We start from the raw sequence: 27,492 nt of genomic DNA, 5'->3' as shown, positions 1-27,492 counted from the left end.
AAAACATCATACAAACTTGCTCGTATGATTAAATCGCCAAAATAACACTTAGAACTACGAATTTAGCACCAAATTGAATGAAATTTTCAAGAAAGCTGTAAAACCTCTATTTTCACAACTGGACGTCCGAATCACGTCAAACTAACTCCGTTTCTCACCAAATTTGACAGACAAGTCTTAAATATCATAATGAACTTGTATCGGGCTCCGGAACTAAAATACGGACCCGATACCAACAAGATCAAATATTAACCAAATTCTTAAAACCATTAGATTTCCAATCTTTCAATTTTTAACAAAAATTCATATCTCGAGCTAGGGACCTCAGAATTCGATTCCGGACATACGCACAAGTCCCATATTTCGATACGGATCCACCAGGACTATCAAAATATAAGTCTGAGTCCGTTTACTCAAAACGTTGACCGAAGTCAACTAAATCAACTTTTAAAGGTAAAAATTATTATTTTCATCAACTTTCAACATAAAATTTTTTCGAAAATACGCCCGAACTGCGCACACAAATCGAGGAGGATGAAAATGAAATTTTAAAGGCCTCGAAATACAGAATCGAATTCTAAAACATGAGATGACCCTTTGGGTCATCACAACTAATAGGATGGAATAGTTTATTAATGTATGCATCCTTGCACTGTTAGATGCACTTTAGTCATGTAAAATCAGCAACATTACTTCAGTTGTGAAATACTACCTTAAAAGTTATTTCCGAAAACTATATAAAGATGGACATAAAAAAGAAAGTTAAGAGGATAAATAGGGAGGTATTTTTTTTTTTTTAACCTTTTGCCACTCAAAGGCAGGAAAGTGCGCTAAGAAGGTCATTTACCTATATGTGGTTCCTGGCATATTTTAGATCTTTTAGCATGGTTTTGGACTTTTTTCCCATTTTGAGATGCTATGTTTTTTTAAAAAAAATTATGCTTATTTTCATATTGCTGGTACAAGTGGAGTTTTACAACTTCTAGAAGGAATTAATTGTTAACTGAGTTTTGTGGAATGAGTGAAAAAACTTGATATACTTGGGGAACTGAACATGAGGTGATCATTTATGCAGCAGGTTGTTCGACTACCCATATTCCCTTCTTTTACTATGCATGAAAACAATCATTATTTCTTGATACTTATAGTTCCAATTCAGTAACTGGTTTTCAATTTTTTGTACCTTTGGGCTATTGCAGATGTTAAGTTTTGAAGTTGTGTATGTCTCTTCTGACTCTGCTCATTTTTTATTCTCACTTAAATATCTTTTCTATTTTGAAATTTTGAATTGCTATGTGCTCTTTCTGATGTCATTGTATCTTGGCCCATTTTAATCACAATGTGAAATCTTATATAGGAGACGAGCATGCAGCTAAGGTGCTATATATTGTGGTAGGATGTCATTTGGTCATATGTGATAAGCTGGATCTAATGAAAAAATTGATATACTTCAGCAGACTGCAGCATATATGAAGCCTTCACCAGCTGAGAATACTGAATACTTCCTTTTTACACCTATGTTTGTAGCTTATTTTGATTACAGTAGGAGGAGCATCTTTGTGCACATCCTAGGTTTTTTAGATTCATCAACCTACACTTTTGTTTGTACCTTCTTTTAGTTACAGTTTTCTAGGAGACTGAAGCGTCATTATGCAACTATATGTCATCCTTGATTTTTCAGATTCATTACCGTGATCCATTTCCTTTGAAACAGTGTTTGTAGTATCCTTCTAATACGATTGCAGGTTGTTGATAAGGTTCCTATAAATCTTATTTATAGATTATGGTAGTGCTCATATTGTTCCTACCATTTTACCGAAATCTGAATTATGGTTTGACCCACGTAGATAGTTTTTGAGATTTAATTGTTGCGAAATATCAGCAAGATATGTGATTACACCTTGCTACACTATCTAATTGACGCTCTCATTTATAAAGCTTATACATAGGGTAAAAATCACTTTGATGTTGTATACAACCATATGTATTGAAAACATCATTAAAACACTAATCAAATTGTTTAATCTCAGTTATAATGCTTATACATACATAGGGTAAATCACTTTGATGTCGTGTGCAACATATGTATTGAAAACATCATTCAGATGCTAATAAAATTATTTAATCTTGTTGTACGCTCGTACATTGCACGGGCTTCCGTTTCTAGTTAAGGTATAACCAATATAGAAAGAAGTACAAAATAATTGACAAGTATGAAGATTCATACATATCTTTAAACAAAAAGCAAGACACCAAGTAGACTCAATGAGGTCAATATGTATAGAAATTTTGCTAGTCCCACAAAGATTGAAAAAATCTTGGCTTTGTTAGTTTTTGGAATTATAAATTGCTTAAACTAAATAACAACTTCAAAAGATTTATATTTAAAGAGAGTTTGGGAATTATTGAATTCACTTAATAAAATTATTATAATAAAATCTCATTTTTTATATTTATTTCTTTAAGGAATAATTACTTATTACTAATACAATTATATGTTGAACACTAAAAAATAACCAACTAATAACACCATGCAACTCGTGAGATTATTAATTAATTGATTTACAACTAGTAACAATTAAATCAAAACATTTTTTGCTTGAATTGTAGTAAATTTCGAGAGAATATTTTTACTAAAAGTCAGTAATCTTACATATGACAATTCTTCGGTGGGAATTAACTAAAATTGAGGTAAGTAAGATTATGGACTTGAATTAATAGTTTATTAAAAATTACTTTCACTTTATAATTTTAGATTAGTTATTATATATTAATTTTGCTCATGAAAATTATAAAATTAATAAGAAAAACTTAAAGATAAAATAAATATATATATATATATATATATATATATATATATATATATATATATATATGTTATAATAGATTAGTTAAAACCATCGCTCCAACACAATGTGAAATGTAATAGAAAGTTTCAAGCTAAGAATGTATTAAAGTAAAAATAGTAATATAAAATATATCAAGCTTCATCAACTATTCTTTCATGGAGTAAGAAAAACTATTTTTTTAAAGACTAGAACTATTTAAAAGATTAAGGTGATATTTTTAATATATAAAAAAGACAAGTATAAGAGACCAAGACTAATTATTGTGTGTTGCAAAAGATTGAAAATTATTTTATAAAGTGACCTTGCTATTTATGGCACTTGGCCGAAGAGAGGTTACTTTGGAATTAACGAGATTACTCTAGCCAAAGTAGTTCGTTCTTTAATTGTCCATATGTTACATTGGCAAGTTACATCTTTTATGCAGATAAAAATCTTTTAACATATTTTAGCCAATATGGGGTATTGGCCCAAGTGGCTTCCTTTCTTACCATTTGGCTTTTAGCTTTTCTTCTTTTCTCTTTTTGCATGTATTCTTCTTCATGTAAAATTTGTTAGAAAAATGTGAGAATATGATATAATTATTCATGTTTATTTTAAAATCTTATTCTTTACGTATAAAGTTACATGAATTCATATATCCAGATATTCGAAGTACCAAATCTAATTCTGTCATTAATTACTTATTCATCAAACTAGTTTTGAAAACTTTTTAAAATGCTATCATTATTATGGATGTTATAGTAAAATATATTCTTTATTTATTACTACCTTTTAAGGGAAGTGCAAAGTCCATTGTACATAAAATATTTTAGTTTGGAAAAGTGCGGGCTCTTCCGAGTGCTTCTCCGCCTCTTCAACATATTATATTAATAATTAATAAACAGGAATGAGAGGTGTATCCGGTTAAGAAAAAGAGCAGCATCCGGTTCCAAACGGGTCAGAAGAGTGATTTTGTAAATATAATAATAGTAAATAATTTCCATTGGCTGATAAAGGCAGTTTCTGTAGCTGCCTGACAACTTATATCTCTAATGGGCAATCTTACCCTTTTGATTACGTCATTTACTTTTTCTGGCATCCAAAATCATTCACCGGGCTCTTGGCTACTGTGAAAATCCTTGATAGTCCAGTTGCTCCGTTACTTTGTTATTTATCTTTTCTCTTCCTAACTTTTCAAAACATGGGATTTCCTAGCCACTAATAATCATAGCATTAGATTCAATTAAGAAAATGAAACTGAATGGCCTTGGAAGCATCTATGCTTAATTTGAATTAAGTTTTGTTTAAATAAAATTAATATGGAAATTTATAAGGCAGAGGGAGTACTTTGATGTTGTATTGTATATTTGTATTCTTATCAAATATCTAAATTAGATCTTTTACTAAAATATACACTTAGAGCCCGTTTGGACATAATAATATTTTTACTTTTTTTTTCGAAATTTTTTCACTTTTTTCGAAATCAGTACTTGGCCAAAAAATTTCAATTTTCACTTGAGATAAATTTGAAATTTTTCAAAAATTTGAAAAACTCGAAAAGATTATTTTTCAGAATTTTTATTCAGATCACTCAAAAAATTCAAAAACAACCCAAAATTATATTCATGTCCAAACACAACTCTAATTTTGAAATACCATTTTCACTTGATTTTTTTTTTTTTTGAATTTTACAATTCTTATGTCCAAACGCCCACTTAATGAAACTCAAATATGTACATAAAGAAATTTAACTCTAAAAAATATTATATATATTAGTGTGATTATATAATCGTATTAAGATTAAATTAGGAAGTCTAAAGTTAGTTTTCTTTTATATCATAAGATTAAATTGAGAAGTATAAAGTTAGTTTTCTTTAAAGAAAAATATCATAATGTTTCATACAAAGTGAATAAGAAAGAGTATTACATAAAAGGGAACGTGGTTAAAAAATTTCAATTCTTTGGTATGCTTAATTTGGATTGAGTTTGCTTCAACACAATTAACATGGAAAATTTATAAGGTGGAGGGAAAAGTAGTTGTCTTATATTCTGATCAAACATATAAATTAGATATCTTACTAAAATATACACTTAATGTGATTAAGATATGTAAGTAAAGAAATTTGTGTCCAAAAATATTTTATATATATATATATATATATATGTTGGTATTTTAATAAACATATTAAGGCTAAATTGAAAACTTTAAAATTAATTTTCTTCTAAAGAAAAATGGCATTATATTTGGTACAAAATCAATAAAAAAAATGTATCACATAAAAAGGGGGCGTGGTAAACTTTTTCAATTCTTTGGTATTCATTCTGAATAAATGTCTGCAAACATTAGTATAGAATTCTTCATTGTTTTATTCTACATGATATCTTTAATTACGAGAAATTTTATTTGTCGTATACTATAATTTAGTTATAGCGATATGATATTGTTGAAATTTTAATAATTCTTTTTAAATAAAAGGTGGTCTGGAAAAGGCAAAGATAAATTACTAAGTAAACTTTTTTTTTTCATTTCTAACTAATTTATTTACTTATGATCATGTATATCGCATTCATATGTTTGGAAATTTAATTTAATGGTCTTAAAAGATGGTATTGTTTAGCTAAAAATGTTCGACGAGAAGAGCATAAAAGTCACATTTAAATATATTATAATAAAGTTTATTTATGAAATGAAAACATTGTTACAATATAATGTACAAAGATTTGACAAAATTTTATATATCCATATTTTTTTTCTGTGTTTTCTCATTATATAAAAAATATTATTATGGTGTGTACAATAAACTTATAAGATGTAGTTGCCACCTTTTCAATATCAGATTATCTAATCAACTTATTTTGCTTACTATATTCTCTTAAATAAAAATTAGAAAACTACAAAATTTAACAGGTCAAATAGGATAAACATGCCAAGGCTCAGTTGGATTTGAAAGCTTGGTATACAAGTATTCTAAACGAAATCTACCTAGAAAAAAAGATTATTCATTTCAATAAAAGTCAAAAATAAGAAAACAATTATTTTTCCAGCTTTCAGTTACTCTTGCAAGCTTTAATTTTTAAATTGGGCCCGGGCTTTGCACGGGCTACAAATAACTAGTTACTCTGCACTTTCAAACATTTTAAATAATTTAGGAATTTTTACGTTCTGTAGTAAAGGTTGATACCTTATTTATTTTAAATAAATATCCTTTTAAAAAATTATATTCTATAGCTACCTTTTGATTTTTATAGCCAAATATCTATTTATGGTCACCTCCTACACTTAAGCCATAAAATATGCTTATTATTTTTCTCTCTCATTCTTCAGATTTTTCTCCACCCTCTCTCTCTAACGCCAGTCTTTCTCCATGAATACAACCATGATTCCCCACTGATTCATCTCCATTGTCGAACGAATTTTTCATTGTCAGTGGCATGGGGCTTTGAATCAACGTCGAAATCAAACCATATCTTCAATTTCGTGAACTATACTTTCAGGCTGCCCCTCGACGACGACCTTTGTTAAACCAGGTATCGACAAAGACTCATTAATGGGCGTGGCTAAACTGACAAAGTCGAGGTTCTAAGTATGATTCGGGCTCGTGGAATCATAAAATCTTTCCCTAGATGGTTCTTTATCCCCTTGTTGTCTTTACTTGCTCAGATTCAAATTATTCAAGCTAGTTAATTCCAAACATTGTATCATTAAACTCTATTGGTAAAATACAACCATGATACATGGCTAACGTGATGGATGACTCGTGGCAAGTATCTCCTAGTGGGGTGTCTAGACATCATTAACCCTTATAGCTAGTGGTGATTCAGGGTTTTTGCTCGACGGCAGTTTCGCCGGAAATTAGGGTTTGTTCTTGAACAAAGACGACGGAGTTTGGGGTTGAGCAACTTGATTTTGATGTTAATATATTTCAATGTATTTTCAACGTATCACGCTGTATTTTCATGTATTTCATTGTATTTTTTTTTCATTGTAATTCAATGTATCTCGATGTATTCCATGTATTTCATTGTATTCACTGTCTTTTATTTCATTGTATTTGAATGTATCCTGTTGTATTCTGTGTATTTCATTGTATTTACTGTCCTTCTATATGCCATGAATGTATTCATATGTTTTTTTTAATTAATATAATTTATGTATTCAGATGTATTATATAATTTTTCTGAAGATTGCTATATTTTTGAGGCATTTTTCGGGTGAGAATCTTTTTTTGTAACTGAAAATACAAAATTTGTGTGTTGTAATTGAGTTTGTTAAGTTATATTAGGAGTCTATTATGTTAATTGACTCACTTTCCGCTTAAAAACAGTGTAATCCCCTGTTTCACGCCGTGAATACAGTCGAATACAATAATTTGCCTAGCTGTAATCCAATGTTTCACGCCATGAATACAATCGAATACAACAACTGATTAGCTGGACTTTCCTGATTCACGCCTATTTTTGCTATTGTATTCATGAATACAGTAGCTTAAATACATTTAATACATCTTATAACAACAGAAAACGTATCTACAATCCGTAATATAGCAAATGATATCTATCGATAGCTAATTATCACTAAAAGATAGTGCTTTATGAAATTTTCTCTTAAATTTATGCATTATAACAACAGAGTCTCAAAAAATTAAAAAAGGAACAACAGAGTCTCTACGTTAGTTACAGTCTATTAAATTATATAGTTCCAGATTGAAGTCACAATGAATTCTTAAACTTATTTTACCAATTTTACCCTTTTGTTAATAAAGTTTCTCCTTTGAAGAGTTTAAGTTATTGATGTACACAATCAAATAATTTATTAGATAATTACAGATAAATATTTTGATAAAATAATACGTAATTAATAATCAGTGGCGGATCACATGGGCATCTGTGGGTGTTCAAGCACCCATTAACTTTGATCATATTTTGTAAAGTTGCATAGATAATTATAAAATATTTAGATAAATATTAAGTAAACACTCATAACTAAACATATTTTTCCTATTCTTTTGGAATTTCGAGCATTCATGACTTTAAAAATGTGAATCAACCATTGTTAATAATAAAAATAGAAATTCACATGCTATCACATGTTATAATTTGACTTGGTTTTCTACTTCACTCGCAAGTTTATACGAACTGTTTAAGGGGTGATGGTGGAATATATCACCAAATCCAGTTCCATCATCAAGATATTACGAAAAGTTAAGGAAGGGGATCTGTAGAATTAATTAAAAGATGGAGGGCAAAAACGTAAAATAGGGAGATGTTCCACGTGTCTTATCGTGAAACGCCATCTCCGGGTGCTCTATTCACGAGATTCCTCAACGCACCGGTCGCAGCCTTTCAGCTCACCCCCTTCATCTTCCCAAAAGCCCTCAAATAAATTTCTCTCTCTCTCTCTTCAATTGTAATCACGTTGTTCATCCATTCCACATGTTTACAGTCAAATCAAATCAGTTCATGGGTTCATCATTGCGTCAATCTCTTTTAAAGACAGTGCGATATTGATGGAAGTTAATCAGTCAACTCAGTACGCAAAGTTTCACTTTCATCCGTAGGAATTCTTCGTGACTTTGAATTTTAGTTCCCGCTCCCTTCTCTATCGCGAATCTGATGGCACAGTGTCGTTTGCTTCTGTTCCTTGCTGCGTTTTTCTCCATTTTCGGACTCCTCCATGCCAGTGCCGGCGATGCGGATCCGGTTTACAGGTAAGCTCCGCTTTACTCATATTTACTATTTTGACCTGCTCTTATTAATTTAAGTATTGCAATTTCTATATCCGGTTCATTTTCAGTTCTAGTTAATTCGTGGTAAATAATTTAATTTATAAGCGCTTTTTTTTTTGTTGAGATTTAATGGTTGACATTGCTTGATTTACAGCTAGAATAAATGGAAGCAATTGAATGCTAGTTTTTGCCTCGTTTTTTTGTATATTTTCTGATATTTCTGTTCAATTTGATTTCTGGAAAGTGGAATCAACTGATGAGCCTTTGTCAAGTAGAGGTGAAGGTCATAATTTACTTGATTTAGTGTGAGCTTGTACATACAAAATGCAAGATGAAGAGACATCTTCTGTTGTCTATCGAGGTTAAAAGCTAGTAATTTGTAAGAGAGTAGAAATTTAGCTCTATCCAGTGGCATGAAGCTACCTGTTCTTGGTTGTACCGTGCAAGTTTCATGTTCCTCCTTCAAATGAATGGACTTAGATTTTTTTCGATCTGCTTAAGTGTTGGTGAATAGAGTTATCTGATACCTTTAATGATGGTGTTCACTTTACCTTTGCTAATTTAATTTTTTTATAAAGTTAATTAGACAACCAAGCATCTGAGAATTTGCACAAAAAAAATTCTATTTTTAGTCAGTTCAACTTTTGTGAAGATCCATATTTCGTTTTTCTCATCTATTTGGTTTGATTAATAAATTTAGGGAGTCCTGTAGTTGCATTTTATCACAGTTCTTATTGATGGATGATGCATTTATATAATGGACTTGCAAGAAAAAAAATTGTAGAGAAAATTGATGTCCATGAGTTGCTTTAGGCTGCCTGTATTTATTAATTACAGGAGGCATTATTATGTCCTCCGGGACTATGGTTGGTGATCTTCACTCCTAATGAAAGCTCCACTGAGGATACCTAGTTAATGCCCCTTCAATTGCCCATCCTCCATCCCCACATGAAAAAGAGGCATTATCTGGTATCGGGAATTGTCTAAAAGTCTAGAGTAAACTTGAAGTAGATATTGCATTCCAAATTCTTTAAAATTTTTGTTGGATTGAAGACAACTTTAATACGTTAAGGTTCAACGGTCAGATGCCTGTGTAATCCTGACAACTGCAGCTTCTTGCCTCTGTACTGAAACCTAACTTGATGCAAATCATTGCTCTCTCTATTTCTAAGTTCTTTGGTTCAATGTAAGTTTACTAATTGTGACATACTTCCAATAGCCCAATAAACCAGGCTACCGTGGGTTATGCTGTTAAATGGGGCCAAATTAAAGTGAAGGAAGCCCTAGATGCTGCAAAGCTCATTTACGATCCACAATCAGTGAAGAACTGAGACTCCACATATGTTTTTGACAGACAAGTGAGGTCGGATCTGGTAGACTCTTTTTGGATGTGGAACACAATAAAGGACTATATATACTCTCGAGCCATATATACATGTAACCAATAGTTGCTCTAATTTCGGAATCATATTGTTCTTTAAACTTTCCAACAGGGAACAGGGAATACATGAAGTAATGCATGTGTACTCTTTTAGAAACCTTAATCCTCTAGCCTGCTTTTCCATGTCGAAGTCTACCTTCTGGGGTCTTAGGCAGCACCTGGCTTTACTAATTTGCATGCTTTACGGGCTGAATCCCGGAAGAAATTCGAATATCTATTGTTAATCTGCAACACGTTTTTTGATGTTATGTTCACTTCATGCCCTTTAATATTTGAAATTGCTGGTTTTACAGAGCTTGTGTTGATCAGTGTGAGAAGACTGGTTGCGTGGGGGACAAATGCTCTCAACACTGTAATTTTACTTCTGGTGGGAGTCCCATTGATGGTCCATGGTATCTGCAGGAACCACTTTATTTGAGATGGAAGCAATGGGACTGCCTTAGTGATTGTCGTTACCACTGCATGCTTTCCAGAGAGGAAGAGCGGAAGAAACTTGGTCTTAAGCCTGTCAAATATCATGGAAAATGGCCTTTTCAGCGTGTCAATGGAATCCAGGTTCTTCACACTACTAAGCATTTCCTCCTTCTTAAGCAGGCTAATTTAAGCTGTATTATGGTTAGTATCATAAACAAAGTCTTTCATTCCAGGAACCTGTTTCTGTAGCTCTTTCGGCTCTTAACCTTGCTGTACAATTCCATGGATGGGTATCCTTTTTCATTTTGGTGAATTACAAGCTGCCCTTTAGGCCAAACAAAAAGCCATATTATGAGTATACTGGCCTGTGGCATATATATGCTATTTTTTCACTGAACTCCTGGTTTTGGAGTGCTGTTTTCCATAGTAGGTGAGAGATTGTTTACTTCTCTTTTTTGTAGTTCTCTCTTTCTTTCAAGTAGCTTGAAACTGTCTTCTGAATATATATAGTTTCTCCTTCTTGGTTGTTGGCTTCTCATCAATATATGATTCAGGCTTTTTCTGGCATTGTCATGGATAATTGTGCTAACATTTTGGATTTGTAATATATGTCCTGGGATGCATATATATACAGAACTTTCAGATGCAAGACAACATAACCTTCAATATGAGTTTGTCAATTTCTCAATTTTTTGGGCGTTTGCCACAGAGATCATATGAGCACCACCAACAACAACAACCCAGTGGGATCCCACAAGTGGGGTCTGGGGAGGATAGTGTATACACAGACCTTACCCCTGCTCCGGAGGAGTAGAGAGCCTGTTTTCGATAAGATCATATGAGCACCACGGCTGCAAATTATTATGTTGGTGTCTGAGGAGTGAGGACATTTTATGTTTCTCTAGCTTCTCCTTATGAGTGGAATTGTTAAGGGCATAGTGGAGAACACTGTTTGGTGTATGTAAAACTAGTTATTTGCAAATCTCTTACTGTTTAATTCTGGGTGTTGTTTGAGGCCACTACTTCTTCAGTAATTGTGCTGAAACTTAGATTAGCTTCTAATTACGGTAAACCAAGTTGGATTATTATAAAACTATTTCTTCTGGGGCAGCGCCTGTGGAAATATATATGTGTTAGCGGAAACGTAAAAGAAAGAACACAAGATTTAACGTGGTTCGGATCAAAATAATCCTACGTCCACCAGAGAACAGTTGCCTTTTTAATATTAACAAAGGAAGGGGAGAGTTCCCAATTACACTTAAGAGAATTTCTCTCTTAACTCTCTACTCACTACAATGTGTTGTATTATTTTTGGGATGGTTTCTACAAATGAAGGAGTGCATCTATTTATAGAGGTAAAGACCTCCTCTTGATGTCATTGGTGACATCAAACTACCTCCTCTTGATGTCATGGGTGACATCAAAGGAGGAAGCTTCCTCCTAGCATCCACACCAACTCTTTCCACCAACTCTTCCAATTTCCACCTTGGTTTGCGTTTCGAACGTGCGTGTGAACAACTCTGGCCAAAACTTCTAAGCTTACTGGGCAACCCCGTTGTAAGAAACAAGAAGAATCAAACCATTGTTGAACATACCACCTCCACCTAACAACTGTTCTCTTCGGAGTTGCATCAGTTGATGCACACCCCCGCCAAGTCCTTGCAGTGTGCAAACTTAGCGAGTGGGACTATCTTGGTCAACATATCTGCAGCATTATCGTCTGTGATAACCTTCACGACCTTGATAGTTCCCTCTTCAACAACATCTCGAATAAAATGAAATCTGACATCAATGTGTTTAGTGCGCTCATGAAATCTCTGATTTTTCATTAGATGAATAGCACTCTGACTATCACATCTAAGAGTTGATTCCAGCTGAACCAAACTCAATTCCGCTACTAAACCTTTCAACCAAATAGCTTCCTTCACCGCCTCCGCTGCTGCCATGTATTTTGCTTCTGTCGTAGACAAAGCGACAATCGACTGCAGAGTCGACTTCCAACTAACGGCACTGCCAACGAGGGTAAAGATGTATCCAGTTGTGGACCTTCTTCTGTCAAGATCTCCTGCATAGTCAGAATCTACATAACCGAGAATTGAAATACCTCCACCACTTTTTCGAAAGGTCAGACCAACACCAGAAGCTCCTTTGAGATATCTCAATATCCACTTGACAGCTTCCCAATGCCTCTTTCCTGGGCTGGACATGTATCTACTTACCACACTTACAGATTGAGCAATATCTGGACGTGTGCATACCATAGCATACATAATGCTACCAAAGGCTTGCACGTATGCATATTGAATCTCTTGAGAACCCTTTCAATATACCTCTTCTGAGAAAGATGTACAACACCGTCTTCTCTTGAAATCTCCATACCAAGGATTTTCTTTGCAGCTCCTAAATCCTTCATGTCAAATTCCTTACTCAACAGTTTCTTCAAAGCATTTATCTCTGTAATGTTGTTAGCAGCAATAAGCATATCATCAACATACAACAGTAAATAAATCATTGAGTTACCAGACATCTTCTTGTGATACACACAGCTATCAAATGCACTCCTTGAGAATTCATGTGTAGTCATGAATGCATCAAACCTCTTGTACCACTGTCTAGGGGATTGCTTCAAACCATACAAAGACTTCTTTAGTTGGCATACGTGATCTTCTTTTCCCTCAGCTAGGAAACCTTCAGGTTGATCCATATAGATTGTCTCTTCTAGATCACCGTGTAAGAAAGCAGTTTTGACATCAAGCTGTTGAAGCTCCAAGTCAAATTGTGCAACCAATGCTAGTAGCACGCGAATTGAGCTATGCTTTACGACTGGAGAGAAAATCTCATTGTAGTCAATTCCCTCCTTCTGACTGAATCCTTTTGCAACCAATCTCGCCTTGAACCTAGCATCTTCCACTTCAGGAATTCCCTCTTTCTTTCGGTAGACCCACTTGCATCCAACTGTCCTCTTCCCCTTTTGTCTTTTCACTAAGACCCATGTCTGATTCTTGTGAAGAGACTCCATCTCTTCAGTCATGGCTAACCGCCATTGTACAACATCCTTGCAAGAAGTTGCTTCAATATACGAGGAGGGCTCCAGATCCTTAATCTCTTCTTGTGCAGCTACGAACGCATATGCAATCAAGTTTGCTTGATCTATAAGGCGTTCCGGTTCTCGTGTCTGCCTCTTCTCCCTCTCCTTTGCAATTGTGTATGGTTCATTGACAACAAGTTCTTCAAGGTCTACATCTTCTGACTCATCTTTAACCTGAGTCTCTTGATCCTTTTCCTTGGCAAGCTCCACCTGAAGCTCCACCTGCTCGTCGTTCTTGTTTCCTGAAAACTTCACAGAAACTTTACGGGGATCAAGTATAGAGGATTCATCAAAGGTGACATTTCTACTAACTATAAATTTGAGTAAAGACAAACACCAAAGTTTGTACCCTTTTACTCCATCCACATACCCTACGAATATGACCTTCTTAGCCCTTGGTTCAAGCTTTCCTTCATTAACGTGATAATAAGCTGGACACCCAAATACTCGTAAGTATGAATAGTTAGAGGGTTCACCTGACCATACCTCATTCGGAGTCTTAAAGTCAATTGCCGATGCTGGAGATCGATTGACAATATGAGCAGCAGTGTGAACTGCTTCAGCCCAAAATACTTTGGACATTTTGGCTTGTAGGAGCATACAACGAGCCTTTTCAAGAAGAGTTCTGTTCATTCTCTCGGCAACTCCATTCTGCTGTGGGGTATGCCTGACAGTCCTATGTCTTGAGATCCCATGAACCTTGCAGAATTCATTAAACTCTTCATTGCAAAACTCCAAGCCATTGTCTGTGCGAAGATACTTGATTTTCCGCTCCATTTGATTTTCAACCAAAATCTTCCACTCTTTAAATGCTTCAAAAGCATCACTTTTTGCCTTCAAAAAATGCACCCAAACCTTTCGTGAGAAATCATCAATAAAAGTGAGAAGATACCTCTTTTTGCCCTTCGATGGAAGTTTAGAGGGACCCCATAAATCTGAATGGATGTAGTCTAGCACTCCTCTTGTCTTGTGTTTGCCAGTGCTGAAGCTGACCTTCTTTTGCTTCCCTAGAACGCAGTGCTCACAGAAGTCAAGTGTGCTGATCTTCTCACCTTCCAAAAGGTTACGATTGCTCAACATCTCCAGGTCCACGTGCGCTCATATGACCCAGTCTCATGTGCCATAGTCTTGCCTTGTCATCATTAGATAACTGCACTGTAGATGCATTTGCAGAGCCAACAATGGTGCTTCCGGCCAATGTGTAAAGGCCGTTCTCCAGCTTGCCTTTCAGCATGACTAAAGAACCTTTAGTCACCTTTATAGTTCCTGCTTCGCTCATGTACCTGTAGCCTTGTTCATCCAGAGTACTCAGGGAGATCAAATTCTTCTTCAGATCAGGAACATGACGGACTTGTGTAATAGTCCTCACGACTCCATCATGGCAGCGAACCCGAACTGAGCCAATGCCAACTATTGCACAAGTTGCATTATTGCCCATTACTACGGTTCCTCCACTTTTCTCATAGCTGCTAAACCAGTCTTTTCGGAACGTCATATGCAGAGTGCAAGCAGAGTCTAACACCCATTTGTTTCCATAACTACTATTATTATTACACGATGTTGTTAGTACATAATCATTATCAAAATCATGTACCTGTTCAACTGTGGATGCACTCGCCTTTTCCTTGGACTTTGACATTGGGCAGTCTCGTTCAAAGTGCCCCTTCTTGCCACAACCCCAACACTCTGTATTCTTCTTGTTCACACGAGACTTTGATCTGTGCTTTGATTTGCTCTTTCCCTGTTGGCTAGTCCGGCCTCTCACAAAGAGCCCACTTGCCTGGTCATCTCTATCTCCTTCAATGTGCCTCCGCACATCACTAGAGTTAAGTGCCTGCAGCACTTGCTCAAGCTTGATAGGCTCCTTGCTATACATCATTGAATTCTCAATATCACGATATCCTAAAGTCAATGAAAATAGCAAAGCACATGCAAGCGTCTCCTCCTCCTTTTTAATTCCTGCAATCTGTAAGTCCATGACAAGTTTATTGAACGCATCTAAATGATCTTGTAACGAAGTACCTGACCCCATCTTAAATGTGTGAAGACGCCGTTGTAACAACATCCTTGTTGTCACTGATCGGTCTTGGTATAGCCCTTCTAGCTTTTCCCATAACTGTTTGGCCGTCTCTTCGGTACCCGTACTCACTTCACAAAGCACGTTAGGTGCAAGGGATAGTTGGATTGCACTCAATGCATCCCCTTCAATCTTCTCCTTGTCGGGAGCTGATATATCCTTAGGATACTTTCCGTCAATAGCATGGATTGAACCTTCCTCCGCAGTAACGCCATCATCTGGATCTTCCAGATATTGAAGTTGTTGCGTCCACTGAATCTATCAATTTCAAACTTCATGGAACTCATCTTTGCTTGTTCTTCCTCCTTGGATCGTTAAAGAATCCTGTTGCTCTGATACCAATTGTTAGCGGAAACGTAAAAGAAAGAACACAAGATTTAACGTGGTTCGGATCAAAATAATCCTACGTCCACCAGAGAACAGTTGCCTTTTTAATATTAACAAAGGAAGGGGAGAGTTCCCAATTACACTTAAGAGAATTTCTCTCTTAACTCTCTACTCACTACAATGTGTTGTATTATTTTTGGGATGATTTCTACAAATGAAGGAGTGCATCTATTTATAGAGGTAAAGACCTCCTCTTGATGTCATGGGTGACATCAAAGGAGGAAGCTTCCTCCTAGCATCCACACCAACTCTTTCCACCAACTCTTCCAATTGGCATGCCATTGTTGACTAAACATAAACCAACACCTTCAATATGTTTGGTTGTTATAATGTTCTAGCTTGTTAAAATGTTAATCATTGATGTTATATTGTCAGAATTGGAACATTGGAAATGCTAAAGTTAGATATTCTTTCACATTAGACAAATATAATGTGTATTATGTTTGACATCTATCAATAATTGCTCTTGTATCCATCTAATTATTAATAGCCTGTTTGACTAAACTTCTAAAGTCAGCTTATTTTGAAAAGTGCTTTTCTCACAAGTACTTTTTAAAAACTTACCTTTGATGAAAAGTAGTTTGTGTTTAGCTAATTAATTGGAAAAACACTTTTAAGCAGTAATTAGTGTTGCCCAAGCTTTCAAAAAGTTCTTTTTAGTGTATTTTTCTCAAAAGTGCTTTTGGGGAGAAACTACTTTTTTCTGCTTCTCAAAAACCGCTTATGCTTTTACTCAAAAGTATTTTTTTTCCTTTTAAAAGCTTGGCCAAACATCTTAACTTTTAAAAAAAGCACTTTTGGCCAAAAAGAAACTTGGCCAAAGAGGCTAGAAGTCACAGATATATCTCCCGCTTACTTCCACGTGGTGCCGAAATTTCTATTATCTTACTGAGATTTAAGTAATTTGTGCTTATTACATGACAGCCTCATGCGACCTGCTGACTGAAGCAAAAAATTTTGCTCTCTTTTAAAGTTCTTTTATTCTTATGTCTTTCTGATATTTGTTCTAGCAACGTCACTTCTAAATTTCTGGTTACTGTTTCAGCGGCACCACGCTTCTTCTTCGGTGACCGTTGCAGCGGCACTGCATCTATTTCAGGTGACTGTCTAGGCAGCATCACCCCTCTTTCTAATGAACATTGCAATGACACCTTTTTTTTTTTTTTTTTTTGTTCTTTTTATTTTGGCAGTTAATCCAGTAACGGTCCCTACGACCTGAACTTTCCTATAAGATCCCAGCGGTTATGCTTTTCCAATGATTTTCATACAGGATCTCCGTGAAACCATATTAGGGACTCTTTTCTTTCTCTGAGTGATTCCGATTCTATTCAAGTGACGTTTTGGTGACTTTTTACTATTCCAAGGCTTGTTTGCTCTTATGTGTTGTCAAAATAAGTAAATTGGTTTTTCCAATTAAATATAAGGGGGCCGTGAGAATGTCAGTGTTAAGATATTAGAAGTTTAAGTTCTTAAGATAGTTACTACCCATATGTATTCTGTTAGACACTTGTAAATAGGTGTACCTTATATTCATCAAATTATCTAGTCAGGCACATTTTTTGCTCTTCTTTTATTTTCTCAAATAGCTTACAGTTTCTCATTTGCGAATTTCCATGTTCTGTCTTCTGATGTTTTGTAACTCTCTTTAGAGACGTAGACTTGACTGAGAAGCTAGACTATTCATCTGCCGTTGCATTGTTGGGGTTTTCTCTGATCCTGGCTGTATTGCGAGTCTTCAATGTGAGAGACGAGGCAGCAAGGGTAATGGCTGCTGCTCCCATTCTTGCATTTGTGACAACCCACATCTTGTATCTGAACTGTTACCAGCTTGACTATGGTATGTCACTTTCATCACCACTTCCATAGAATAATGTATGATTGTGATAAAGTGTTCCTTGCACAATCTCCTGCTAACGGAAAATGAAACAGCAAATTTTTGGATGATTTTGCAGTATAAACAAATCTAGTTTGTAACATCAACACTTTTAGTTTCCTAAATGTCCTCCATTTTATCTCTCTCTTTTGATCTTTAACTGTGTTTAGTTTCTCAATGATCAGTAGCATCACATATTTGAACCATGTTGGCTCTATTTTCTGTTCATATAATTATGGGAGTTAATATCCTAATAACAAAAATATTAACTACTCACTTAATAAATGAACTAATTACCGTAAACTTGTTACGCTCTGTGACCTTAAATCTGTCTAGGACTCTAGGTATGAGTTTATGTACTGTACCTTTAGAATTAAATGACCTTAGGTCCTTATAATTTAAGATGCCCGTGCAATTGTTTTTGACAATAGAAGTTTGACCGGAAATGAGTAACACGACAAAAATAAAATAATGGTGAGAAAATGCAGAGGCTATTGAAGCAATTTGTGTATCAACTGAAGAGAAGAAGATATATCACAGATGCTATTATTAAGTTGGGGCATAATATCTTCTGACATTCCAATTTTAGTTGCAAATACTTGCCTTGTGTCACTTTGAAATAATAATGATGCATGATTGTAGTGGCTCTTTAGATTTCATGAATGTATCAAGTATCGGAGAGTAGGAAAACTGATGTTGCTTGATCACATTGCAGGGTGGAACATGAAAGTCTGTATGTCTATGGGCATGCTGCAGCTTGTCTTATGGGCTGTCTGGGCAGGGGTTACTCGCCATCCGTCACGCTGGAAACTATGGGTTGTGGTGATTGGTGGAGGTCTCGCTACACTCCTTGAGTTATATGACTTTCCTCCCTATAGGGGATTTGTGGATGCCCATGCTCTATGGCATGCCACCACCATCCCTCTGACCTGCTTGTGGTGGAGCTTTGTGCGGGATGACAGTGAATTCAGGACAACAACTCTCATCAAGAAAGCAAAGTAGATTGAACAATCATGTGCTTCTAACTGCTAGTTATGTATGAAATTATTTGCTTGTCAGGTCTTTGTTAATTGTCAGCAGGCTGTCTTTTTTTTTTCTCGCTGTGTGCATTTCTAGGAGATGCCTACCCATGCGAGTTTCTCTATTTCCAACTTCAGTAGGCCTAGCTTTGATTCACTGTTTGATTTTCAAATTCTTCTCCAGTAGCTTTGTAATAGCATTTGAAATTCTGTTGTTGCTTTTTGTGCTTATGTGGCGTGAACTTTATTTGAGCTAGGGCACAAGATCAAGTCATTTAAAGCTCCTTGAGGTGAATATTTATGACGTGTGTTTCCATGTGCTTCATGGTGTTCTGAGAATCATGTTTAATATTCTCACTGTACACAATTGCAGCCTGAGGCTGCTTTGTTTTCGTGAAATTTTATCATTTGATAGTAAATTTCCAAATATATTATTGTGAATATGCTATTATTTGCTGTACATCATTATCAAACGATTTCAGCTCCTCGTAAGTGAGGTGTCATTCCATGCCATGCTATTTGGATTTAGTAGGGATCTTTGGTTGTCGTCCATGTATATTTTAGTCTCGTATGTTCTATGAAGGTCCCATCAACGAAAATGTTCTGTGGTTGTAAATCAACGACTATGAAGGTCACATAATAGATGACGTTAGGAGACGCTTTGTACTTTAATGAACTTCTAGTTAATTACAAGGAGGAGAATGGCTTCCAGTAATTCACACTGTAAGTAGTGAAAATTCATATGCTTGCATCATTATTTTCGCTTAAGATTTGGGTTACAAAATTAAATTTAGATACTAAAGGCTACAAAGAAAAAGTACTTAGAAGTGACTTTTTTATAAATATCAAAAGTGGCAAAATAATAATTATATCTTTTAAATATTAGTCCAAGTTTATATAATAATCTTAGAAGGCGAAAAATATTGAATACTCAAAAACTGATGAAATAGGTCCATTAATTACTTGGCCACTTATTTCATTCAAAATACAATGGCATGAAAATAACAAAACTTTTTTTCTCTCACTTGCCTAACCAAGTCATCCAGTTGACAAGTTATCACAAAATTGGTGACGTACGGTAACTAACATCAATGTCCTGCATTTAGCACAAAACACTTTCTGATGCTAGTAGAGCATACTACTTAATTACTATTTACATCGTTATACTAAATTATAATGCTAGTATTGTATATTCGTACCATCCAAATATTGAGTACGAAACTACCAGTATATATCTCCAAAATCCTAATTGAAGGAACTTCACCTCAAGCATCTTGATTGCGTATTGACTATATATACTTACGATGATATAGATTTTTCAAAAGAGGCAATAACCAGAAGTATTTACATAGTATAACTCCATAGAGGCATATCAGCAGCAGCTTCCACATAATCGCCAACTTCTACGTAGTGAGGTGGAGGCAGCATTAGTCCTTCCGCCATATTTGCTAGCAATCCCGGCATGCAAAACAGAGCTTCCTCATCCATAAATAACTTACTACTTTCTGGCGTTTCAGGAGTAGTGCCTGAATCTGCTTCTTCTGACTCAGATGGGCGGCCGAAAGCCTCGGCGGCCTCTGCCGCCGCTCTCTGAATATCCTTAGCGTCGGCGGAAGCAGGGATGTGCAACTTCCAAACAGAGTCAGCAAAGTTCAAGCAAGCAGAACGACCCCTTAATGCAATAGCCGCCACGTCATGAGCTCTAGCCGCCATTTCTGCAGTGGGGTAAGTTCCAAGCCATATTCTTGATTTCTTATTTGGTTGTCTGATTTCACAAACCCATCTGTCTGAATTCCTCTTCCTCACTCCCCTGTATGTTGCATGACGTGTCTCGCGAAACTTCTTTCTCCCGGCGCGCTTCTTGGGGTTATTTGAAGCTAACATAACTTCCTCATCGGAAAGATTAGCTCTATTACGTGAGGAGCTGCTATTTTCAGACAGTGATGAAGATTCAGTAAGAGTGTCGGAATAATAGCTTCGAAAGATATCCATTCTTGATCACTGATAGTATGTATATATATACTGAGAGTAAAAAGTAGTCCAGTAGTGTTGAATGTTTGTTCAATTAGAGGTTTTTTCTTTATGGTCAATATGAAAGGTGGGCTTCTATATATAGGGGAAGTAAACTATGATAAGTGAAGCACTGAAGCTAAAAAATTTGATGACGCGGGCGAAAGAACACGGGAGTTAATTTGAGGGGTTGTAAGGATATTTTCAGAAATATCCTAAGCCCAGGCCCCAGCTGTTTTATGGGACAAGTGGATTGATTTCAAAGAAAAGTAAATTCCGAGTCTTTAAGTGTGTCCAACTCGTGTGGTTTCGGCTGATGTGGCACCTGGTGTATCCTTTTAGTTTTCTGCCTGTCTTCCTTCCTTCCTTCCTCCCGTTTTTGGAATAATATCTTTTCTACAGTACTAGGATTATTTAGGCTGCTATTGACCAATCTTTGACATTTGAAAATCATAAGACAAAATTAATTGTATGTTTAATTATATGCACTTAAAATATAAATTCCTTTGGTATTATTAGTGAGTTGTAACTTGTGTTAGAACGTTAGTTATCATTATTATCAGATTAATAATTATTCCATATTTATCATCAAATCTAAGTATAATCTATATATATCTATATAATATATCTGTAACGACCTGACCGATCGTTTTACTTTATAGAACTCCGTTCCCCTAAAAAAGATTCCCCGTACGTATTTTTACTGTTTTATGACTTGCGGGGATAGTTAGTTCGGGATTTGGAAGGGTTCAGGTTGAAATTGGAACACTTGGTTCCTTAAGGTTGGCTAAAAAGGCTAAGTTTCACTTTGGTCAACATTTTTAGCAAACAACCTCAGAATCAGGATTTGACGGTCCCAATAGGTTCGTATGATGATTTCAGACTTGGGCGTATGTTCGGATCGAGTTTTGGATGATCCGGGAGCGTTTGGACGCCTAATAGTGAAAGTTGGTTCTTTGAAGGTTTTGAAGTTCTTTAAATTGGTTTGGAGTAGGTTTTGATGATATCGAAGTCCAAATGGAATTTCAAGACCGGGAATAGTTCTATATGGTGATTTAAGACTTGCACGCAAAATTTGGTATCATTCCGAGTAGTCTAAGTATGATTCGGTGCTTCGGAGCGATTTGGAAACTTGAAGTTCATATTTTAATTCAATTTGGTTTTAGGGTGTGATTCTTGGTTTTGTTGTTGATTTACGCATTTCGAGGGTTCGAGCATATCCGTATTATATTTTTTAGACTTGTTGGTGTAGTTGGACAGGGTCCCGAGGGGCTCGGGTGTGTTTCGGAGTGCCCAGAGCTAACTTTAGGAAACCAGATTTTCCAGTTCTGGTTTCCTTCTTCGCCAATGCGGGAGGGCCATAACATTCGCGAAGAAGGAGTTGGGGGCAGCGGGCAATTGCCCTTCGCATTCGCGGTCAAGCTCACCCGTTTGCGAAGCCTTGCGAGCCTAGGTCTACGCATTCGCGAAGCCCCACTCACATCCGCGCAGGGGAAATGGGGTCGGGGAGGGCCAGTGCACTTTGCTCTGCGCATTTGCGTAAAAGCTGTCACGCTCGCGATGCCCAGGCAGCTTAGGCCTTCGCGAACGCGAGGCTTCTTCCACGTTTGCGAAGAAGCGGAATTCTTGTTTTAAATATGGGACTTAGACCTTTTACTCTCATTTTTCACATACTTGGGCGATTTTGGAGCTTCAAAAAGGGGGATTTCAACCTAACTATTGAGGGTAAGTAATTTCTACCTAATGTGAGTTTAATACATAGATTATTGGTAGATTTTAACATGTAAATTTATGGAATTTATGGGTTAGATGAAAAACCTAGGTTTTTGATAAAAATGAGATTTAACCACGAAATTTGTTATGGAACTTAGGGAAAAACATATATTTGAGTTCGTGAGGTTATGGGTAACAACTTTCTTTGAAAATTTCCGGAATCCGGGCACTTGGGCCCGGGGGTGAATTTTAGGAATCTTACATTTGGGGTTGGGTAATCACTTTAATAGTTGGAATACGAACTTTTGATCATGTATTGATTAGTTTATATACCATTTGATTAGTTTTGGATTGTTCGACATCGAATTGAGGGTTTGAGCACAATCTTGGACCGGAAAGTAGGCTTTGAGTCGAGGTAAGTATCTTTTCTAACCTTGTAAGAGGGAATTAACCCCATAGGTGAATTGAATTAATATGTGCTTTTATTTGTGGAGGCTGTGTATGCACGAGGTGACGAGAGTCCGTATGTAGCTACTAATTATGCTTATGTCCGGGTAGTCTAAGACCCAAATCATATTATACTTGCAACATTTGCACCCTAATTGTTAGTTTAATTGCTTAAATCATGTTGGAACTTGATAAAGGAATTGTAAAAGTTTAAACTTCGTTTACTAGACCGTTAATAATAATTGGTATTTCTTTGAATATTTACCATTAATAAATCTTGAATTGGTTGTTTAAATATATATTCTTTTCTTGTGGAGCGGGCCGAACGCCTCGGTAGCAAATAGATGCATCTATGGTACATGCCGTTCGACCCTCGGCAGTGAAGAGTTTAAATATTTTTATGTTGGATCGGGTCGTACGACCTCATCATAATTGCGTATAATGAATATTTGGAATTATTTATAATTAATATTGCTTCATTGGCTTGAGATATAAATTGTTAAGTGATGGAAATAAACTTCGGATTTACTATTAGCGAGAAGATTGTTTATTATTTCCTGTTATGGAGTTTTCAGCTATATTTATGTAATCCATGCTTAGCTATAATTTTTGACATTTTATTATTAGCCCATAGTATGTGTCAAATTCGAACCCTCGTCACTACTTCTTCGAGGTTAGACTGGATACTTATTGGGTACATGTTATTTATGTACTCACGCTATACTACTGCACTTAACGTGCAGGACCTGAGGCAGGTGCATCTGGATATTAGTCCGGCGCGCACATTTGATCACTACTACGAGACTACATGGTGAGCTGCCTTCCGAGCCCGTTCTGCAGCATCCTGAGTCTTCCTTTTTCTTATTTTTCTGTCTATTTTATTTCAGATAGTAGAGTAGTATTCTTTTATATATTCTACTAGTATCCCATACACTTGTGACACCAGGTCTTGGTGATTTATGCTAGTACACACTTAATGGTTTTGGGTTATTTAACTTGTTTCACTTGCTTTATAACTCGATCTATCATTTTTATTAAAAATCTTACTTCTTATTTATGCACAACTTAAAAATCAACTATTTTAAATCTCTAAAACAAAGGATCACAGAGTTAGTTCATTGTTGGTTTGCCTAGCGATAACGTTGGGTGCTATCACGGCCCATAGGAGAAATTGGGTCTTGACAACATGGTATTACAACATTACGTTCACGTAGGTCTCACAAGTTATGGGCAGGCCTAATAGAGTCTTGCGGATCGGTGCAGAGACGTCCGTACTTATCTTCGAGAGGCTATAGGGTGTTAGGAAACTACTCTTTATTCATCTCCTATCGTGCAGTTGATGGTGTACTAAGTTTCTTTCTCTTATTCTATCACAGATGGTGAGAACACGCACGACAAACATTCTAGACCCGGGAGAGGCTGCTCCCCCTATTGCTAGAGGCCGAGGCAGAGGCCAGATGTGGGAACCAGCCTGAGGTAGGGAAGAGGACGTCCCAGAGTTGCCCCAGTTGTACCAGCAGTGAATCCAGTTGAGGATTCCATTTTTGACGAGCAAGGCAAGGTGCCCGTAGCAGAGCCAGCCCCAGTCAATTTAATGTCAGCACTGGGCTTTCAGGAGGTTATGGGCCGTATGCTACGGTTCATGGATTCTATGACCCAGGCTGGTATTTTTCCGACAGACCCTTACTGCTCAGGCTCCTAGGCATGCAACTGGTATATATCAGACCCGGGCGCACTACCCGTGGGTGGGGCCTAGCTAGTAGCAGCAATCGTACCTGAGCCCAGACCAGCTGCGGCCGGTGAGCCACAAAAGCTACTGGACAAATGGACTAGGCTACACCCTCCTATCTCCAAGGGTGAGCAACATGAGGATCCCTAGGACTTCATTGATCGGTGCAGGGACAGACTGCACAACATGAGGATATTTGGGTCCCATGAGGTGGATTTCACTACTTTCCAACTAGAGGGCAGGGCCCGTAGGTGGTGGCAGTATCATCTTCTCGGCAGACCAATGATAATTGCAATTTCTGCATGTTTTTTATACACATTCTTACCTGAGCTTTGTGCATTTATTGCCATATAATAGTCCCAAAATGCTTACAAATGACACTTGATTGCAGGTTTGAGCGACAAGATGACAAATACTAAAGATCGGCTCAAAAAAGGAGTGAAATCTGCCGAGTGTCAAGAGACAACTGAAAGGGGGGATCAAAAGGCCGTGCGCGGTCCGCACTGTTTTGTCACGCGGCCGCGCAGGAGAGTTCAGAAGCTGGGCATATCCAAGTTCAAACTGCTCGGACCGCACTGTTTTGCCATGCGGCCGCGCAGGAAAGTTCAGAGGCCATGATATTTTTAAGATAAGCTGTGTGGTCCGCGCCTCTTTTCGCGCGATCCGCACCCAGTTCCAACGCGGTCCGCGTCCCTTTTTGTGCGGTCCGCACCTAAGAGAATCAGAGAAGCAATCACTCGAGACAAAAGCTCATGCGATCGCGCACCTAATCAGTGCGGTCCGCGTGGATGAAGTTCATGCGGCCGCACGTCACTTTTGTGCGGTCCGCGCCCCTCAGTACCAGATGCAAGTAATGAAGACCCAGAGCCCTACGCGGCCGCGCGTCATTTGTGCACGGTCCGCGCCATACCCTCAGGGGTATTTTTGTCCGATTTTTCCTGTGAAGTATAAATAGAACATTTTACTTTTTAGCATGGAGTTTTTTTGAGGAAGGCGGTTCGAGAGTAGAGAGCAGCTGAACTCGTGTTACCCTATTATCTGCCTATTTTGGACCATTTCTTCTAGTTTTAAAGGGGAATCAAGTAGATTAACATTGTAGTTAACTATTATATCAATTTCATCTATTATTTCTTTGATTTTTGTTACTACTATGTCTAGCTAAACCCATTAGCTAGGGTTGTGGCTCAACCCTAGTGTGGGAAATTGATGGGTGTGATTGTTTAGTGCATGAATGATGTGGGTGTTTGCTATTTGGATTAATCTTAAGTTTTCACTAAGATTTGGTGGTTGCAAACACTAAGTCTAGCTTAGTGGGTCTTGACTCTCCTTGAGAAAGAGAGTCTATGACCTCAAGATTAACTCCAACAAGGAATCGGGATGGACCCATGAGAATGGTAGTCCCAATTAACGGGTTAGACCTCGAGAGAGTAATTACCCAACTTGAACCATAAGTTGCTTGGGCAAATTAGCCTACCCGATTGGTCTCGAGAGAGTCAATTGGGAAAAATCACTCTCTCTACCGAGAGGTGTGAGAGTGGGTGTGAAAGGTGCAACGGTTATAGCATAAGCCCCATATTTCGTCATTCTTGCATTAGGAATTTCTACCCGTTAGTGGACCACCTAGGTAAATGCTGCATCCCTAGTGCTTTTATCTATCTTGCATACAATTTAGAATCATAATTTTAGCATAACCTAGTTTTACAACTGTAGTTGATAAATTGTAGCTCTTAAACAAAAGAAAACCAAAAATGTTAGAAGATCAATTATGAGCTAAAACACTATCCTAGACCATACAAATACTCGACTCCAATTTGAAGTTCCCAGTGGAAAATCGACCCCGATATCGCTATTGGGTAAAGGTATTAGCGCCCACTCATCCTTAGGTTGAGTCTGTTGTGATCACTTTTTGGCGCCGTTGCCGGGGAACTTTACGGTGTTGACTATCTGTGTAGCTAGTATTGTGTTTTGCTTCTCTTTCCTTCTTATTCACTAATTTTGTGTGTTGATCAATTAGGTACCATGGCTCTTAATGCACATGACCCTCTCGGCAATGTGATAGCAGGGGAGGAGGTAGAAGATATAGAACAAGATGAGGTCTTACCTCAACTTCCACGGAGAGGCCGGAATGTCAATATAAATGCAAATGAGAACAACAACATTCCAGACCCTCCTCCGCAACCGCCGAGAGTGGCTCCCAGAGTTCTACCAAATCAAGGATACGCCAGCGCTATTGTTCCTCCCCGAATCCGGGCGGGGAACTTTCAAATCACAAATGTTATGCTGACCTTGCTCGAGCAACGAGGTTATTTCACGGGTGCCTCCGATCAAAATGCCTACAAGCACTTGAAGGGGTTCGTGGATACTTGTTGGGGTAGCAAGCAGACAAACGTGTCCGAGGACGCGTTGAGATTGAGGCTTTTCCCGTTCTCTCTTCGGGGTAAAGCATTGGATTGGTTAGAAAGGCTCCCCAATCATTCTATCACAACATGGGATGAATTGGCGGACAAATTTATTGCCAAGTTCTTCTCTCCAAGTCATATGGCGGCTCTTCGGGATGAAATTCTAGCTTTCAAGCAGGAGCCAACAGAACCTTTGCATGAAATATGGGAAAGATATAGAACAATGGTGAAGGAGTGCCCTAATAACGACATGACCGAGGCTATGATTCAACAAACTTTTTATCGGGGCATCAACACCACAAATCAATGCATTGTGAACCAATTGGCCGGAGGGAATTTTA

General features: G+C 37.0%; 2 protein-coding genes across 2 annotated transcripts; one reads left to right on the top strand and one right to left on the bottom strand.

The window, feature by feature from the left end:
• Positions 1–8,019: 8,019 nt before the first annotated feature.
• Positions 8,020–19,105, top strand: LOC104235345 (uncharacterized). The gene is made up of 5 exons (XM_070171009.1): positions 8,020–8,536; positions 10,289–10,550; positions 10,643–10,839; positions 17,611–17,798; positions 18,550–19,105. The coding sequence occupies exons 1-5, from the start codon at positions 8,442–8,444 to the stop codon at positions 18,834–18,836; spliced, it is 1,029 nt and encodes a 342-aa protein (XP_070027110.1). The 5' UTR covers positions 8,020–8,441; the 3' UTR covers positions 18,837–19,105.
• Positions 19,106–19,721: 616 nt separating this feature from the next.
• LOC104210875 (dehydration-responsive element-binding protein 1B-like) lies at positions 19,722–20,918 on the bottom strand. The gene has a single exon (XM_009759846.2). The coding sequence runs from the start codon at positions 20,843–20,845 to the stop codon at positions 20,198–20,200; it is 648 nt and encodes a 215-aa protein (XP_009758148.1). The 5' UTR covers positions 20,846–20,918; the 3' UTR covers positions 19,722–20,197.
• Positions 20,919–27,492: the final 6,574 nt, after the last annotated feature.

Source organism: Nicotiana sylvestris, chromosome 3, assembly GCF_000393655.2.
Source record: "Nicotiana sylvestris chromosome 3, ASM39365v2, whole genome shotgun sequence".
In the NCBI taxonomy this organism is placed as follows: Eukaryota; Viridiplantae; Streptophyta; class Magnoliopsida; order Solanales; family Solanaceae; genus Nicotiana; species Nicotiana sylvestris.
This window is presented reverse-complemented; position numbering and strand designations above follow the sequence as displayed.

Bases quoted from the DNA above. Each gene is read 5' to 3' on its own strand.
- LOC104235345 (XM_070171009.1), top strand. From the start codon at position 8,442: ATGGCACAGTGTCGTTTGCTTCTGTTCCTTGCTGCGTTTTTCTCCATT. The intron at 8,537-10,288 runs GTAAGCTCCGCT...CTGGTTTTACAG, and splicing joins GATGCGGATCCGGTTTACAG to AGCTTGTGTTGATCAGTGTG. The intron at 17,799-18,549 runs GTATGTCACTTT...ATCACATTGCAG, and splicing joins CTGTTACCAGCTTGACTATG to GGTGGAACATGAAAGTCTGT.
- LOC104210875 (XM_009759846.2), bottom strand. From the start codon at position 20,845: ATGGATATCTTTCGAAGCTATTATTCCGACACTCTTACTGAATCTTCA.